At 46.7% G+C, this 18,990-nt stretch overlaps 2 protein-coding genes across 4 annotated transcripts in view; one reads left to right on the top strand and one right to left on the bottom strand.

Annotated features, from left to right (window-relative positions):
• The window catches only part of LOC121535289 (dipeptidyl aminopeptidase-like protein 6), a 113,436-nt gene extending 111,588 nt beyond the window's left edge, over nt 1-1,848 (top strand). For both annotated transcript variants that reach the window (XM_041842191.1, XM_041842192.1), the window contains exons 25-26: nt 140-213; nt 347-1,848. In XM_041842191.1, coding sequence (XP_041698125.1) covers nt 140-213; nt 347-487 — 215 coding nt within the window. In that variant the 3' untranslated portion in view covers nt 488-1,848. The remainder of the gene's footprint in view (nt 1-139; nt 214-346) is intronic.
• Nucleotides 1,849-2,060: 212 nt separating this feature from the next.
• Nucleotides 2,061-18,990, bottom strand: part of LOC121535288 (rho GTPase-activating protein 21-like) — a gene marked incomplete at its 5' end in the record, with an annotated part of 71,576 nt that continues 54,646 nt past the window's right edge. The window contains 7 exon segments of one of the 2 annotated variants that reach the window (XM_045205872.1): nt 2,061-5,279; nt 5,585-5,616; nt 13,847-13,958; nt 14,228-14,395; nt 14,514-14,603; nt 14,729-14,802; nt 14,910-14,988. In XM_045205872.1, coding sequence (XP_045061807.1) covers nt 3,621-5,279; nt 5,585-5,616; nt 13,847-13,958; nt 14,228-14,395; nt 14,514-14,603; nt 14,729-14,802; nt 14,910-14,988 — 2,214 coding nt within the window. 2 annotated transcript variants of the gene reach the window in all.

The following is an 18,990-nucleotide window of genomic DNA, read 5'->3' as shown; positions in this document are numbered from 1 at the left end:
GCCAACTTCTATTTGGGCATTGGCTAAGTTACTGTCAAAGCAGTCTTAACTGATTAACTTTGAGGCTGAATGTTGTTGAAGTACTGTGACAGAATATATGCATCTTACATGTCATGTTACCCTCTCTCCCTCCCTAAAGAGAAAGTCCATTTCCAGCACTCTGCAAAATTCATCAACCATTTAATCAACGAGAAGGCAAATTACTCTCTACAGGTAAGCTTGACATCTTGAGACTTTAGCTTTACAACATGTTTAGGACATTGTCATGAAGGCGTTATGAGCAGTGTATCAAATATTGTGTTACCTACCTACATGTCTTTTATTTTGTAATGTCTCTGTACTGTAGATCTACCCAGACGAGGGACACTTCCTGCATAGCGATGGCACACGGCAACACCTGAGCCAATCACTGGTTAACTTCTTTGAGGAGTGTTTCCGACTGCCGGACTTACCGAGCGAGGACAAGAAGGATGAGGGAGATGGTTAACCCAGCTGACACGTGGTTAACACTCCAGCACAATATGCAACAAATCTTTCTCAACTCATTACCCCCACCCCGGCCCAGATCTGTTTGTGCTGTCTTGCCAACTCTGATGGTCAGCTGTGACAATGCTCATTTAGAGTTGGCATTGGCAAGACAGATCTAGGACCAGGCCAACCTACTCCACCCTCTGTATAATTTGGGCTCCTCTTTAGAGCATGTACCAACGTCATGGACGTTGTTGACAGTGGTAAAAAAAATAGTCTTAGCAGTGAACAAGTTATTTGTTCTTTTTTTGGACCAAATAATCTGGTCACTGAAGAACCCTCTAGTAACCCCCCTTGTGGACAGCTGAAGAAGTGAACCACTACTCCGACCAGCATCCATTGAGGGATGCATTTCCTCTCCCACCACACACAAGTAAGTCTATAGAGGGCTTTACAGCACAAAATATCCCCTACGAGCATCATCAATTTCATTGCGGTGAACATGGAGGGGACATAGGAGCTTCCTGTTGTTGGTATCGTCACTATAGATGAGTCAACATCCACCAGAGTTTGTGTCCATGATTCTGATGTTAAAACAGCAGTACAAAGAACCATTTGTTTCTCTTAATTGCTGTTTGTAATGTTGAATATGTCTTTCAGTAAGTACTGTGGCTTTGAGTTAATGTATGGTGGTCACATCGGCCAATGATTTCCTTTCCAAATGAGTGAGGGCACAATGTTACTTTAACTTTGGGATCATTACGATCAATTTTTTTCACTCCTGTCATTTGGAGTGACGCTCTAGTGTTATGTTAGGGCTCAATTCAATCCTTAGCACCGAAGATCTTTGCTGTAGTTTGAAATGTAAAGGTAATTTCTGAATGCAGGAACATTGCTTTAAAATTCCTATCGCGCTGTAGCGCAGGTTCTTCAGCGCTACTGATTGAATCGAGCGCTTAGTCACTGTGCCTTACTACTGGGGGTAAACATTCATGTCAAGGACTATAACACTTTTATAACAGATCAGTAACCTTTCATCTAAGCAAGATTGGTAAATTGTACATGGGACATAATTGACTTGAATCATTGCTATCGGACCAGTCCATATGGTTGAAAATGTAATGTGAATTTATAACTCCCATTATGTGTACTATTATGCTTATATAATAGACACAAACCTGAAAGTTCTGGCTGTTGTTACTACAAAGGTTTTATAATTGTTTTTTTTGGCGAATTAATGTTTGGTTCTTTGTCAGCTCATTTAAAATGAAGTGTTCAATGGCTTGACCGTCTGTCCCCATGACCTCACTTCTGTTAGTATTGTCAGCTGTTTTACAAAATAACTGTGGGTGACTAGTACATAAAGCATTTTCAAATGTACTACTATTTTGTTCTTGGTGGCTTTTTCATTGGACACTGCCCTTCAGTGTTCAAGAGGGGCACAGCTAAAGAAGGAAGTTAACTGATGTTGCTTGTGAGTGGTAGGAGTTATGATAGAGGTAGACATTAGGGCATGATAGTTATACAACACTCTTTAGCAGGAACTAACAAGGGAAGGTAGTGCAGTAGATTCTAAAACACCAGCCGTGTCCTTTTAGCCATTGATAAGATTTATTTCCAGTGTTTTAGGAGCCCATGCCCCCTCCACTCATGGAGAGAACACGCCATAATGATACAAACAGCTCAATGAAGCCTTTTCACATGCAGGGAGGAATCTCTCATCGCTCCCTAGAGAACCACTGGACTATCACCAGTCTCTAATCTAATACCCACCCTACCATCAGCAACATCTCACAATACTGTACTTTTTACTTTTAAAAAAATCTGCCAATTTGATGGAAATGAAACAGAAAAGGCAGCTAAAACATGGCATTTATATACACACACGTTACTATTTTATACAGAAATATTTAAAATTCAAGTTCTGTTAATTCAAAATATAATAAAAGTAAAACCCAAAGTATAAAACATGTGAAGACCAGAGTGGAATGCCTAAGGAATGGAAGCTCGGCGTTCCTCTACGATAGAACACGTAGAATGACTGAGTCGATGATAAAAATGTCATTCACAGTCAAATCTTTACGTATCTCAACAAAGACGATATGGCACCCTTTACATTTCATTATGAGGCACTTCCTATTGCGAAAGAAACATGAATAATCAAATCAGAAATCTTCTCCCTCTTGATCCCTCCCTCAGTCTGATGCCCGTAACTGACAGAAGCATGAAACCACAAGCACATCAACAAATACACAGCATATTGAATCAGAGGGAAGCAGTTCACTGCTTTTTTCTTAAGGGTGGAATAAAAACAGTTACTTTTGTATTTTCATGATGTCGTTAGTCCAGTGTCTTGTCACAATGCACCTTGAAAGACGTCACTCGGTGGTCACAGAGGACGTATGGCAGTCCAAAACAGGCTATCTCGAAAATAAAAACACTTCAAGTAGAGAGAGCGAGAGGAAGGGGGATATGTACAATTTAAAATGAGAACACAAGCAAATAAAGCTTTAGTCAGTATTACAGCAAGCACGTCGTACATTCTTCATTTGGTTACTGAAGGACTCACTTTGAATCAACCGAGACCCTCTTACAACAAAAATAGTTCCTCTGCAATACTTTTAAAATCGGTCCCTTTTCACTACTGTAGCCTACCTCCTAACCATCAGTTACTGTATTTTCACAATCTTTAACTTGAAACAAGCTATGTTTACACTTCCTTACACCAATCAACTTTCAGACTCATCAGTTCATCCATGAGCAAGAGGCCCTCGAGTTGCAATCTTCAGCATAGCAGGGATTTCTGTTAGGAGTGAGAATTTCTCTACCCCAACGCCCATCCCAAAGTCTGTAATTTGTCATGAAAAAATAGAAAATGTATCAACATCAATTTAATGTTTTGTTCCATGCCTTGTTGTGTCTGAGTCAGACAAACCACCCCTGTGCAGTAACCCTTATTATTTTAAGCGTACACACACACACCACCTAACAGACTCTACGTAAACACACTCCGACGTCACTTCACAGTACCTGTACATGCTCACTGGTCATTTACAAAACATCACTCAGATACACTCATAGACTCTCAAACACATCTCACACACAGAAAGACAGACAGACAGACACACTCCCATCCAGACAGACACCACCTCTCACAGGTACTGGTAGAAGCGAGAGTGGACCACCTGAGCACCAGAGAGTTTGTGTGGGTGTGCAGTGGCCGACAGGTTCAGGCTTTTACTCTGGGGACCTGCGTCTCCATTCAGCAGCTCAGCTGGAGTTGGGTGTGGTGAGAAGGGGTCTGAGGGGGATGACGACGGAGCCTCCTGGGCCTGAGGGTGGTCAGGGTTCTGGGGGTCGGGTTTGCGTAGGAGGAGCAGTGCCCCATGGTGTTCAGAGAAGTCCAGGCTGACCTCGGGGTTGGAGGTGCGGTGGCGCTCGCGGGCAATCCACTCCCGGATGGAGAAGTCCTGGGAAGAACACTTTGGCTTCAGCCGGTCCACGGCCGACAGCTCCGTCCGCGAGCCCCCGCCCATCCCAATGCCCCCCTGCCAGTCCCCCATCACAGACAGCTCAGCAAAGTCCCTCTGGCCTCCCATGGTGTGTCGGCGTCTGATGTTCTTCTTCTTGTCCCTGCGTCCCTCTGGAGAGCGGCTCTGCTGAGTGCCCACCCCGAACATGTCGTCTACAGACGTCCGCAGACGGAACTTCAGCCGGTCTGTGATCTTGAGACGCCATGCAGGCTCAGTACCCTTCTCTGACTCGCTGCGGGAGGAGGAGCTAAGGCTGCTGGTGGAAAGCCCCTTAACTGCCCCCAGAACGCGAGACAGCCTATTGGAATCCTTGTCGCTCTGCCCTCCGTCCAACGAGGAATCGCTGTCAGTCTTCTGACGCGCTGCAGACTTCTTCCTGGAGAGAGTATCACACTCGATGAGTCTGTGGGAGGGAAGGGGCCTGGGCGCGTCCGGCACGTCTGATTGGCAGATATCTTTCACCGGCCGGGTCTCCTTCACACTCCCAATAAACAACGATAGGTCGCTCTCGCTGTCTGTCTCCATGGGCCGGCCCTCACTAATCAGCTCACTACACTCATCATCAGCGTCATCTCCTCCCCTGCTCTCGGCCACCGAGCGTACCTCTGGACTGAGCGTGCTCAGCTCGGCCCCGGTGAGGAAGGTCATGGAGGAGGTGGTGGAGTAGTCTGAGGTGATGGAGCTGACCTCGGCCCCCAGGCCACTGGCTCCAGTCTCTGGTCCCAGGGCCCCCGTCCTGCCATGCCTCACCCTGGGTCCCGTCACAGATGCCTGGGAGCTGGTGCTGTTCATGGTGCCCAGGTCTGAGACCTCATCGTAGTTGGAGGGGGGGTCCGACAGAGAGGACTGGTGGGCTACCTGCCTGCGGTGGCCGACGCGGGGGGATTGGGAGGTGTAGGGGGAGCGTGTGGAGGTGGTACGGAGGCTGGGGGAGGGGGTGTGTTTGGGAGAGGGGGGTGGAGAGGGCTGAGACATGAGGCTGTCTGAACGGGACTCTTTCCCGTTGGTTTGGACCCTGTCCCCTGGCTGTTCCCCTCTCTCGCTGGCCTCCCTCTCCTCCTCCGTCTGGCTCTCTGGGGACCAGGCGGGGTGGAGGTCCTGGTGGCTCAGGCTCTGTTGTTCTGGCTGCTCCTTCTTAGCATAGACGGCGTCCAGGTCATCGTCAGAGCTGCTGGGCTGAGCCTTGTCCTTGGGCTTCTTACGCTTGCGGCTGACAAAGAAGGAGGAGCGAAGCATCTCCCTGCTACACTGGTCCTTCCCAGAGCCCCACAAGCCCTGCTGGGACAAAACACAAGGATGTCAGTCACACACCACTCACTAACTACTATATAACTAACTAACAAACAGCATCTCCCTGCTACACTGGTTGTTCCCAGAGCCCCACAAGCCCTGCTGGTACAGAGCACCAGGACGCCACATTACATTAAAACATGTTCTTTAATGAGGAATTTCACCACAAACATTCAAATTCTGCTCTGAAACTGCATGGTCAATTGCTAATCTATCTGGATGAGAACATCTGCTAAATGGTAAAAACAATGAAAATAGGAGGTAAAAGAGACAGAAACCTTGGTTACACTTACCTTTGATTTGGAGGAGTCACTACATGCTGAATCTGTGAGAGGAGAGGGGCATGAGAAACAATCTTTAAAGTATTTACAATCTGCTGAACACCACAAGCATCAAGTCAGGGAGAGAGAGGGACAGACTGTAGGCAGATCACAGGGTAGAGTGAAGAGACCGACAGAAACCTGCACCGTGAGAGGGCAGGAGATTCAACAGACACGGGATTTGTAGGTCACAGAGATGAAGGAAGGACACACCGAAGAAAGACACTGTCTGCGACAGTGGAGGACGAGAAGAGGAGGCGCCCAGGAATGGAGGGATGAGAGGAAGATGATGAAACCTGGCAGTGTGCACTAGGACAGGAAGCAGCTCATGCTCATAACAGGATGTACCCAATGGGACGACATCAACACATCACGGACCACAGGTGACGTCAGTCACAAACGATTACAATACACAGTCAACCACCAGCAACAGGGCATTCTTTCCCATCTCAGAGACATCAATCACATAGGAAGGGATGACAACACGTCTCTGTTAAGGGGACATAGTTGTGTGTTGTAGTCTGTCCTTTCACCCATGCAGGCTAAAGCAACAGTAAAATGGACAGGTTGTGCAATATGTCTAGAACTCTATCCTGACATTCTAGGTTAGGTCAATTGAATATGACTGACGATCACAAACACTACAAAACAAGGTCCGTACAAAAACCTTATCAAAGAAAATGTCAAAGAAACCATTCCCTACAACATAAATATTACCACTATCAAGCCAGAATAGTGTGGGGGTACGGCTTAATGGAAAACTCCAAGCAAAAACGATCTATTGGTATTTGTTTCATTAGTCCATTGTTGACGCATCATACAGATACACAGCCGGTATGATACATTTTGCATATGATACAAAATGCATCATACCGGCTTTATTTCTGTATTTTGAAAATTCTACATCTTGAAAACTTGATTGCTGACATGCAAAACATTTTGGGACTATATCAACAATGGACTAATGAAGCAAATACCAAAATATAGTTTTTGGGTGGAATTTTCCATGAAGTGCGTGTGCTTGATTTACGAGTTTTATGTGTCCGAGTTGGGGTCAATTCCATTTCAATTCTTGTCAGCCGAATTGGACATGGAATATCTCCATATAGGAAATGTTATTTACCTTAATCATTTGGAATATAGGTGGAATTGACCCAAACTCTAGTGTGTACAGTACCAGTCAAAAGTTTGGACACCTACTCATTCAAGGGTTTTTCTTTATTTTTACTATTTTCTACATTGTAGAATAATAGTGAAGATACCAAAACTATGAGATAACACTTATGGAATCATGTAGTAACCAAAGAAAGTGTTCAACAAATAAAAATATATTTTCTATTTGAGATTCTCCAAAGTAGCCACCTTTTGCCTTGATGACAGCTTTGCACACTCTTTGCATTCTCTCAACCAGCTTCATGAGGTTGTCACCTGGAATGCATTTCAATTAACAGGTGTGCCTTGTTAAAAGTTAATTTGTGGAATTTATTTCCTTAATGCGTTTGAGCCAATCAGTTGTGTTGTGACAGTTTGTGTTGTGGCAGTTTGTTGTGGCCAGGTGTTGATGCTAAGTTGTGTGTTAATGGATGCTAGCTTGCAGGTTGGCTACGGCGTCATAGCTAGGCTTCGTAGGTTGTTGTGGGTAGTTACTGTGTCTTGGCGTGTCCTCGGCCGTGCCAGCTGTAGCGAAGCTAGCTAGCTAGCCGTTCTTCAAACAGAGTCGACACAGTGGCCATTGCTAGCTACCCAACATGACCATTTGGCTGTACTGAAGTAGCTAACCACAATTTACTTGTCCTAGCTAGCCAACGTCTAATCATTGCTGCGTCATGTAAGGAACTTGACACAGACACGAATGATCTGTTTAGTGTGTTATCACAATATTGGTGGTTTGTTGTGACCAAGTGTTGGCGCTAAACGGTGTGTTATTGTTATTGGATGCTAGTCTGCTAGTTGGCTATGGAGTCATAGTTGGCTAGCTGAACAAAGTGGGTTGAGTCTACTCCTTTAAACATTGAACCGCTGTGGTTCACAACAATTCTGATTTCCAAAGGCGGAAGTTGGGAGAGTTTTTTTCTTCGGGTGGTTCAGTGAAACAATTTTAGTTTCCGAGGTAGAAGTTTTGGTGAGGGAGGCCCTGCTCTCTCACTCCCAGATGCTTAGCCCATTTCATTCCGATCTCCTCTGCATTTTTGTAGCCATTTGCTACAGCCTGTCAACTATGCCTCTGCCTATCCCTGTTCTCTCCCTCTCTGCACAGGCTACACAAACGCACCACACCGCGTGGCTGCTGCCTCTCCAATCTGGTGGTCCCTGCACGCACCACCCACGTGGAGTTCAGGTCGCAGGCAGCCTCTGGAACTGCCGTTCTGCTGCCAACAAAGCTGACTTCATCCCAGCCTATGCCAACCTCCAGTCCCTCGACTTCCTGGCGCTGACGGAAACATGGATCACCACTGAAAACACCGCTACTCCTACTGCTCTCTCCTCGTCTGACCATGTGTTCTCGCATACCCCGAGAGCATCTGGTCAGAGGGGTGGTGGTACAGGAATCCTCATCTCTCCCAAGTGGACATTCTCAATTTTTCCCCTAACCCATCTGTCTATCTCCTCATTTGAATTCCATGCTGTCACAGTCACTAGCCCATTTAAGCTTAATATCCTTGTCATCTATCGCCCTCCAGGTTCCCTTGGAGAGTTCATCAATGAGCTTGACGCCTTGATAAGTTCCTTCCCTGAGGATGGCTCACCCCTCACAGTTTTGGGGGATTTCAACCTCCCTATGTCCACATTTGACTCATTTCTCTCTGCCTCCTTCTTTCCACTCCTCTCCTCTTTTGACCTCACCCTCTCACCGTCCCCCTACTCACAAGGCAGGCAATACGCTTGACCTCATCTTCACTAGATGCTGCTCCTCTACTAATCTCACTGCAACTCCCCTCCAAGTCTCCGACCACTACTTTGTTCCTTTTCTCTCTCACTCTCCTCCCACACTACTCACTCTGCCCCTACACAGATGGTAATGCGCCGCCGCAACCTTCGCTCTCTCTCTCCCTACTCTCTCCTCTTCCATCCTATCATCTCTTCCCTCTGCTCAATCCTTCTCCTCCAATCTCCTGATTCTGCCTCCTCAACCCTCCTCTCCTCCCTTTCTGCATCCTTTGACTCTCTGTGTCCCCTATCCTCCCGGCCGGCTCGGTCCTCCCCTCCAGCTCCGTGGCTTGATGACTCATTGCGAGCTCACAGAACAGAGCTCCGGGCAGCGGAGCGGAAATGGAAGAAAACTAAATTCCCTGCCGACCTGGCATCTTTTCACTCCCTCCTCTCTACATTTTCTTCATCTGTTTCTGCTGCTAAGGCCACCTTCTACCACTCTAAATTCCAAGCATCTGCCTCTAACCCTAGGAAGCTCTTTGCCACATTTTCCTCCCTCCTGAATCCTCCCTCCCCCCCTCTCTCTCTGTGGATGACTTCGGTCAACCACTTTGAAAAGAAGGTTGACGACATCCGATCCTTGTTTGTTAAGTCTAATGACACTGCTGGTCCTGCTCACACTGCCCTACCCTATGCTTTGACTTCTTTCTCCCCTCTCTCTCCAGATAAGATCCTGCGACTTGTGACTGCAGGCCGCCCAACAACCTGCCCGCTTGACCCCATCCCCTCCTCCCTTCTCCAGACCATCTCCGGTGACCTTCTCCCCTACCTCACCTCGCTGATCAACTCATCCTTGACCGCTGGCCATGTCCCTTCCGTCTTCAAGAGAGCGAGAGTTACTCCCCTTCTCAAAAAACCAACACTCGATCCCTCCGATGTCAACAACTACAGACCAGTATCCCTTCTTTCTTTTCTTTCCAAAACTATTGAGCGTGCCGTCTTTAGCCAACTCTCTTGCTATCTCTCTCAGAATGACCTTCTTGATCCAAACCAATCAGGTTTCAGGACTGGTCATTCAACTGAGACTGCTCTTCTCTGTGTCACAGAGACTCTCCGCGACTGCTAAAAGCTAACTCTCTCTCCTCTGCTCTTGTCCTTCTAGACCTGTCTGCTGCCTTTGATACTGTGAACCATCAGATCCTCCTCTCCACCCTCTCCGAAATGGGCATCTCCGGCGCGGCTCACTCCTGGATTGCGTCCTACCTGACCGGTCGCTCCTACCAAGTGGCGTGGCGGGAAGCTGTCTCCGCACCACGTGCTCTCACCACTGGTGTCCCCCAGGGATCGGTTTTGGGCCCTCTCCTTTTCTCCCTATACACCAAGTCACTTGGCTCTGTCATATCCTCACATGGCCTTTCCTATCATTGCTACGCTGACGATACACAACTAATCTTCTCCTTTCCCCCTTCTGATAACCAGGTGGCGAATCGCATCTCTGCATGTCTGGCAGACATATCAGTATGGATGACGGATCACCACCTCAAGCTGAACCCTGGCAAGACGGAGCTGCTCTTCCTCCCGGGGGAAGGACTGCCCGTTCCATGATCTCGCCATCACGGTAGACAACTCCGCTGTGTCCTCCTCCCAGAGTGCGAAGAGCCTAGGCGTGACCCTGGACAACACCCTGTCGTTTCTCCGCCAACATCAAGGCGGTGACCCGCTCCTGCAGGTTCATGCTCTACAACATTCGGAGAGTGCGACCCTGCCTTACACAGGAAGCGGCGCAGGTCCTGGTCCAGGCACTTGTCATCTCCCGTCTGGACTACTGCAACTCGCTGTTGGCTGGGCTCCCTGCCTGTGCCATTAAACCCCTACAACTCATCCAGAATGCCGCAGCCCGTCTGGTGTTCAACCTTCCCAAGTTCTCTCACGTCACCCCCCTCCTCCGCACACTCCACTGGCTTCCAATTGAAGCTCGCATCCGCTACAAGACCATGGTGCTTGCCTTTGGAGCAGTGAGGGGAACGGCACCCCTGTACCTTCAGGCTCTGATCAGTCCCTACACCCAAACGAGGACATTGCGTTCATCCACCTCTGGCCTGCTGGCTCCCCTTCCTCTGCGGAAGCACAGCTCCCGCTCAGCCCAGTCAAAACTGTTCGCTGCTCTGGCACCCCCAATGGTGGAACAAGCTCCCTCACGACGCCAGGACAGCGGAGTCACTCACCACCTTCCGGAGACATTTGAAACCCCACCTCTTTAAGGAATACCTGGGATAGGCTAAAGTATTCCTTCTAACCCCCCAAATTGTAAAGTGGTTATCCCACTGGCTATAGGGTGAACGCACCAATTTGTGAGTCGCTCTGGCTAAGAGCGTCTGCTAAATGACGTTAATGTGCCCTTGAGCAAGGCACTTAACCCTAATTGCTCCTGTAAGTCGCTCTGGTTAAGAGCGTCTGCTAAATGACTAAAATGTAAATGTAAAATGTTGTGACAAGGTAGGGGTGGTATACAGAAGATAGCCCTATTTGGTAAAAGACCAAGTCCATATTATGGCAAGAACAGCTCAAATAAGGAAAGAGAAACAACAGTCCATCATTACTTTAAGACATGAAGGTCAGTTAATCCGGAAAATGTCAAGAACTTTGAAAGTTTCTTCAAGTGCAGTCGCAAAAATCATCAAGCGCTATGATGAAACTGGCTCTCATGAGGACCGCCACAGGAAAGGAAGACCCAGAGTTACCTCTGCTGCAGAGGAGAAGTTCATTAGAGTTACCAGCCTCAGAAATTGCAGCCCAAATAAATGCTTCACAGAGTTCAAGTAACAGACACATCTCAACATCAACTGTTCAGAGGAGACTGCGTGAATCAGGCCTTCATGGTCGAATTGCTGCCAAGAAAGCACTACTAAAGGACACCAATAAGAAGAAGAGACTTGCTTGGGCCAAGAAACACGAGCAATGGACATTAGACCGGTGGAAATCTGTCCTTTGGTCTGATGAGTCCAAATGTAAGATTTTTGGTTCCAACCACTGTGTCTTTGTGAGACGCAGAGTTTTGGTTCCCACCGTGAAGCATGGAGGAGGAGGTGTGATGGTGCTTTGCTGGTGACACTGTCTGTGATTTATTTAGAATTCAAGGCACACTTAACCAGCATGGCTACCATAGCGTTCTGCAGCAATACGCCATCCCATCTGGTTTGCGCTAAGAGGGACTATCATTTGTTTTTCAACAGGACAATGACCCAAAACACACCTCCAGGCTGTTTAAGGGCTATTTGACCAAGAAGGAGAATGATGGAGTGCTGCATCAGATGACCTGGCCTCCACAATCACCCGACCTCAACCCAATTGAGATGGTTTGGGATGAGTTGGACCGCAGAGTGAAGGAAAAGCAACCAACAAGTGCTCAGCATATGTGGGAACTCCTTCAAGACTGTTGGAAAAGCATTCCTAATGAAGCTGGTTGAGAGAATGCCAAGAGTGTGCAAAGCTGTCATCAAGGCAAAGGGTGGCTACTTTGAAGAATCTCAAATATAAAATATATTTTGATTTGTTTAACACTTTTTTGGTTACTACATGATTCCATATGTGTTATTTCATAGTTTTGATGTCTTCACTATTATTCTACAATGTAGAAAATAGTAAAAAATTAAGAAAAACCCTTGAATGAGTAGGTGTGTCCAAACTTTTGACTGGTACTGTATATCAGTATGCCACGCAAGGTTTTTGATGGGAAAGGTGGGTGTTTGATAGATGTGGATGGTTGGTGTGTTGTGGTAGAAGTATGTAGCAGTGAGGGAGAAGGAGGTAGCTAGGTGGCAGTGTTTGGCTGTAGTTGGTGTTTCTGAAAACAGTTAATTGATAAGACTAGGGGTGAATCTCAGAAGTCTTTCCCTGATTCCTTGCGTCATCTCCTCGCCTCTTTCACATAAAGTCAGAGGGAAGCAAGGAGAGATCTCCTCAGACCTTCTCCTCCAATGTGGTCCTTGCGTCCATCTAACGTTTTGAGGAGACTGCACACAAAAAATACCTTTGAGATTCACCCTATGATGTCCATCTGAAATATATGATTGAGAGTCAAATGTGACAGGAGGGCTGAAAGGGGCAAAAGCAAATCAGAGCCATTGCTTACTATCTCACCGGTATACATCTAACCCCCCTAGTCAATGTGGGTGTGTTTGTAACTATGTTCTGATCTCTCCTAGATGTATTTTTAGTGTGTTCCACAACAGCCAGCCCAGCCCCCCCCCCAGACACCATGACAGTAATGCCACATGAGCAGGCGGTAGTGAAACCGTGGTTTGACCGTACCATGCTACTTGTCCTCGCGATCAGCTTTAGAGACAAGAGACAGCAGAAAGGCTTTCAGAAGAAACTACTGCAGGCACTGCTCTGTATGTATCCATTAGGTTATAAGGTATTTTCATTTTAGAGAAATGTGAAAAACGTGCACACCGACAGGAAATGACAAAACATCGACGTCTCTTTCTTTCTGTTTTTCTTTTTTTTTCGCTCCTTCATTTTTCACCCCAAGTTAACAGAGCTGAGGGTTTCTGCAGACTAGGCAGCTACACTGGGGACAACACTCATTGTCCTTCTTCCTACAGTCCCAGCTGTCCACCACTGACATTACAGAGTCCACCAGTGACATCAGCGAGTGATAGACGCCGCCCACTTGGCCTGTGTCAGATTGGGTCAATGTGTGAGTGCTGGACAGGGACAGGGGAGAAAAAAACACACTACACACAAACCAAGGGTAGAGGTCAGAAGGGTTAACACTTCCACTCTGTTGTTTTGTTTGTTTGTTGTTTTGGGGGAAAGAACATGCCGGGTTTATATGGGAGGAGGGGAAGAAAATAACTGAAAGAAAAGGAGTCTTCATCTCAACATAAAGAGGAAAGCACCGGGAGAGATGACATGAGCAAAGGGAAAAAGAAAACATAAGAGAGAACTGGGAAAATAATATAACTTAAAAGACAATTAATTGTCTTGGGCAAATGAAAAAAGAATGACAACTAAACAGACCTTAACAAAAGGCTTAACATTTGCAAACTATATTCAGCAATTTCCAATTTGGATAAACGAAAATCCTTCCATTGAAGAATTGCTAAAATAGCTTGCCTTTACAAAAGCATGAGACTTTTCAGTAGACTTGCTTAGCTTTAGCATTTGATAATCTGATGGAAAGCAAACAAGAAGCCTCTTACTTTAGGACTAACAAATACATACAGGTACATCTCTAAACATACACACACATTTCCTGGGTCCCTTTTTCTGAGGCTCATTAGTATACTGGTAAAACTAACAGGAGTGTTGCATTAGTGCCACGCCAGGTGTGGTAACAGTGAGCTAAAGGTGAGTTACCTGACACTTCCGCAGCTGAGGTGGTTGTTGTGGTACGGCCGATGTTGGACAGCAGGTGGTCGATGTTTGGCACAGGCTGAGACCGCACTGTACTCTCCTGTTCCACTGAGGTCTACAGGAGAGAGAGATCCAATGAGGGAGATGAAGGAAGATAGTGTTGAAGTAGAGGAGAGAAGTCAAAGAGGGATGCAGAGAGAACAATCCTGTTCACCTCACAACACTTTAGCCAACCTGCAAGATCAACAAACATCCACTACATCACACACTGAACATTCAGTGTTATTACCAGCTGAGAGTAGTCTGACTGAGTGTGTTTAGATAGGTGTGGGGAGGGGGGGAGAGGGAGCAGTAGTGAGATGAAGAGAGAGAGATGCTACATACAACAGGGTCATCGTCCCCCTCCTCAGTGAAGAACCAGTCGTACTGCTGAATGAGGTTCTCCACTATCTTGCACTGGTCTGGCATGTGGTTGACCATATTGGTCATGTTGTCCTCTGAGGTTCTGACCAGCGTCGGACCAAACACGATGGCCAGGTTACGAGGCTCCATCTGGGGGGAGAGAGGAGACGTGAGTGGCCTTCAGTCCAGTCATTTCCAGTCCATACACAAGGCCTCTCTATAAAAAGGCTACATTAAAAAAAACATTTACTCCCTCACACTGACATACCTTATTTTTCTCACAGTTTTCAGAGACCAACTTGAGGTGTCCAGAGAGAAATTTGAGGGTTTCATAGTGATGATCAGGCAATTCAAGGATCTGCGAAGAGAAGAGAACCAACCTTCAATGCTCGAATGCAACAATTCAAACATACCGCTAGGCTACATAAAGCTCTTATTCCTACAGATCTAACATAAGCCCTCATAGCATGAGCTGTAACTTACCAGCCTTTTAAGCTCTTTCAACCTCTCTACTGAGTCTTCTGTTCGATTGGCTTCAATAAAATCGGCATATTTTTCTGTAAATAGAATACAAGGATCACTTAGTTCCTTTAACGGCAAAGACTAAATAAACCAATTGTCTCTTCTTTATAGGCATGCATTTACTGTGTGTTCAGTAACTCACCATTTGTAAAAAGTGGTTCTGGAAGTTTCCGGAAGAAGGATTTCAGTAAACTACTGATCACGTTGAGGTCCCTCCATTTCTGTCAGGGAAAGCAAGTGAGAAAAAGCATTAAAAACATTATTGTGAGGTATGGGAGATATGTTTCAAGTTTTAATGTCACATGCACAAGTACAGTGAAATGCCTTTCTTGCAAACTCAAAACCCAACAATGCAATAAATCAATAAGAATGTAAAAAAAAGTATTTTTAACACACGACAAATAAGAAATATGAAGAACACAATAAGTAAGTATGCAAGCATTCTATATACAGGGTCAGTTCCAATACCATATTTACAATGTGATGGAGGTAGATATGTATAGGGGTTATGAAACATGTGAGTGGGTGTGCATGTGTGAAGAGTCAGTATAAATGTATGTGCATATTATGTGAGTGAGCAGATGGAGTGAGTGTGTGTGTGAAGGGCCCTGTGAGTGTGAAGAGTGTAAAACATTTAAATAAAAGGTCAATAAAGATACAAGGTTAACTCAGATAGTCCATGTAGGTACAGTGAGGGAAAAAAGTATTTGATCCCCTGCTGACTTTGTACGTTTACCCACTGACAAAGAAATGATCAGTCTATAATTTTAAATGGTACGTTTATTTGAACAGTGAGACAGAATAACAACAAAAAAATCCAGAAAAACACATGTCAAAAATGTTATGAATTGATTTGCATTTTAATGAGGGAAATAAGTATTTGACCCCCTCTCAATCAGAAAGATTTCTGGCTCCCAGGTGTCTTTTATACAGGTAACGAGCTGAGATTAGGAGCACACTCTTAAAGGGAGTGCTCCTAATCTCAGCTTGTTACCTGTATAAAAGACCTGTCCACAGAAGCAATCAATCAATCAGATTCCGAACTCTCCACCATGGCCAAGACCAAAGAGCACTCCAAGGATGTCAGGGACAAGATTGTAGACATACACAAGGCTGGAATGGGCTGCAAGACCATCACCAAGCAGCTTGTTGGTGCGATTATTCGGAAATGGAAGAAACACAAAACTGTAATCTCCCTCGGCCTGGGGCTCCATGCAAGATCTCACCTCGTGGAGTTGCAATGATCATGAGAACGGTGAGGAATACAGGACTGTTTTGCTAGCACAGACTGGAACATGTTCCGGGATTCTTCAGACAGCATTGAGGAGTACACCACATCAGTCACTGGCTTCATCAATAAGTGCATCGATGATGTCGTCCCCACAGTGATCGTACGTACATACCCCAACCAGAAGCCATGGATTACAGGAAACATCCGCACTGAGCTAAAGGGTAGAGCTGCCGCTTTCAAGGAACGGGACTCTAACCCGGACGCTTATAAGAAATCCCGCTATGCCCTACGACGAACCATCAAACAGGCAGAGTCAATACAGGACTAAGATTGAATCGTACTACACTGGCTCTGACGCTCGTCGGATGTGGCAGGGCTTGAAAACTATTACAGACTACAAAGGGAAGCACAGCCGCGAGCTGCCCAGTGACAAGCCTACCAGACGAGCTAAACCACTTCTATGCTCGCTTCGAGGCAAGCAACACTGAAGCATGCATGAGAGCACCAGCTGTTCCGGATGACTATGTGATCACGCTCTCCGTAGCCGATGTGAGTAAGACTTTTAAGCAGGTCAACATTCACAAGGCCGCAGGGCCAGACGGATTACCAGGACGTGTACTCCGAGCATGTGCTGACCAACTGGCAAGTGTCTTCACTGACATTTTCAACATGTCCCTGACTGAGTCTGTAATACCAACATGTTTCAAGCAGACCACCATAGTCCCCGTGCCCAAGGACTCTAAGATAAGCTGCCTAAATGACTACCGACCCGTAGCACTGACGTCTGTAGCCATGAAGTGCTTTGAAAGGCTGGTCATGGCTCACATCAACAGCATTATCCCAGAAACCCTAGACCCACTCCAATTTGCATACCGCCCCAACAGATCCACAGATGATGCAATCTCTATTGCACTCCACACTGCCCTTTCCCACCTGGACAAGAGGAACACCTACGTGAGAATGCTATTCATTGACTACAGCTCAGCATTCAACACCATAGTGCCCTCTAAGCTCATCACTAAGCTAAGGATCCTGGGACTAAACACCTCCCTCTGCAACTGGATCCTGGACTTCCTGACGGGCCGCCCCAGGTGGTAAGGGTAGGTAACAACACATCTGCCACACTGATCCTCAACACGGGGGGCCCTCAGGGGTGCGTGCTCAGTCCCCCTCCTGTACTCTCTGTTCACCCATGACTGCATGGCCAGGCACGACTCCAACACCATCATTAAGTTTGCCGACGACACAACAGTGGTAGGCCTGATCACCGACAACGATGAGACAGCCTATAGGGGAGGAGGTCAGAGACCTGGCCGTGTGGTGCCAGGACAACAACCTCTCCCTCAACGTGACCAAGACAAAGGAGATGATTGTGGACTACAGGAAAAAAAAGAGGACTGAGCACGCCCCCATTCTCATCGACGGGGCTGTAGTGGAACAGGTTGAGAGCTTCAAGTTCCTTGGTGTCCACATCACCAACGAACTATCATGGTCCAAACACACCAAGACAGTCGTGAAGAGGGCACGACAAAGCCTATTCCCCCTCAGGAGATTCTACAGCTGCACCATCGAGAGCATCCTGACTGGTTGCTTCACCGCCTGGTATGGCAACTGCTTGGCCTCCGACCGCAAGGCACTACAGAGGGTAGTGCGTACGGCCCAGTACATCACTGGGGCCAAGCTTCCTGCCATCCAGGACCTCTATACCAGGCGGTGTCAGAGGAAGGCCCTCAAAATTGTCAAAGACTCCAGCCACCCTAGTCATAGACTGTTCTCTCTGCTACCGCACGGCAAGTGGTACCGGAGTGCCAAGTCTAGGTCCAAAAGACTTCTCAACAGCTTCTACCCCCAAGCCATAAGACTCCTGAACAGCTAATCATGGCTACCCGGACTATTTGCACTGCCCCCCCACCCCATCCTTTTTACGCTGCTGCTACTCTGTTAATTATTTATGCATAGTCACTTTAACTCTACCCACATGTACATATTACCTCAACTACCTCAACTAGCCGGTGCCCCCGCACATTGACTCTGCAACGGTACCCCCCTGTATATATAGCCTCCCTACTGTTATTTTATTTTACTTCTGCTCTTTTTTTTCTCAACTACTTTTTTTGTTAAAAATAAAAGCACTGTTGGTTAAGGGCTGTAAGTAAGCATTTCACTGTAATGTCTGCACCTGTTGTATTCGGCGCATGTGACCAATAAATTTGATTTGATTTGATTAGAATCAGCCCAGAACTACACAGGAGGATCTTGTCAATGATCTCAAGGCAGCTGGGACCATAGTCACCAAGAAAACAATTGGTAACACACTACGCCGTGAAGGACTGAAATCCTGCAGCGCCCGCAAGGTCCCCCTTCTCAAGAAAGCACATATACATGCCCGTCTGAAGTTTGCCAATGAACATCTGAATGATTCAGATGAGAACTGGGTGAAAGTGTTGTGGTCAGATGAGACCAAAATGGAGCTCTTTGGCATCAACTCAACTCGCCGTGTTTGGAGGAGGAGGAATGCTGCCTATGACCCCAAGAACACCATCCCCACCGTCAAACATGGAGGTGGAAACATTATGCTTTGGGGGTGTTTTTCTGCTAAGGGGACAGGACAACTTCACTGCATCAAATCGACAATGGATGGGGCCATGTACCGTCAAATCTTGGGTGAGAACCTCCAGCATGACAATGACCCAAAACACACGGCCAAGGCAACAAAGGAGTGGCTCAAGAAGAAGCACATTAAGGTCCTGGAGTGGCCTAGCCAGTCTCCAGACCTTAATCCCATAGAAAATCTGTGGAGGGAGCTGAAGGTTTGAGTTGCCAAACGTCAGCCTCGAAACCTTAATGACTTGGAGAAGATCTGCAAAGAGGAGTGGGACAAAATCCCCCCTGAGATGTGTGCAAACCTGGTGGCCAACTACAAGAAACGTCTGACCTCTGTGATTGCCAACAAGGGTTTTGCCACCAAGTACTAAGTCATGTTTTGCAGAGG

Source organism: Coregonus clupeaformis, chromosome 21 (assembly GCF_020615455.1).
Source record: "Coregonus clupeaformis isolate EN_2021a chromosome 21, ASM2061545v1, whole genome shotgun sequence".
Lineage (NCBI taxonomy): Eukaryota > Metazoa > Chordata > Actinopteri > Salmoniformes > Salmonidae > Coregonus > Coregonus clupeaformis.
Note: the sequence above shows the minus strand (reverse complement) of the source record. Positions and strands in the feature narration are given on the sequence as shown.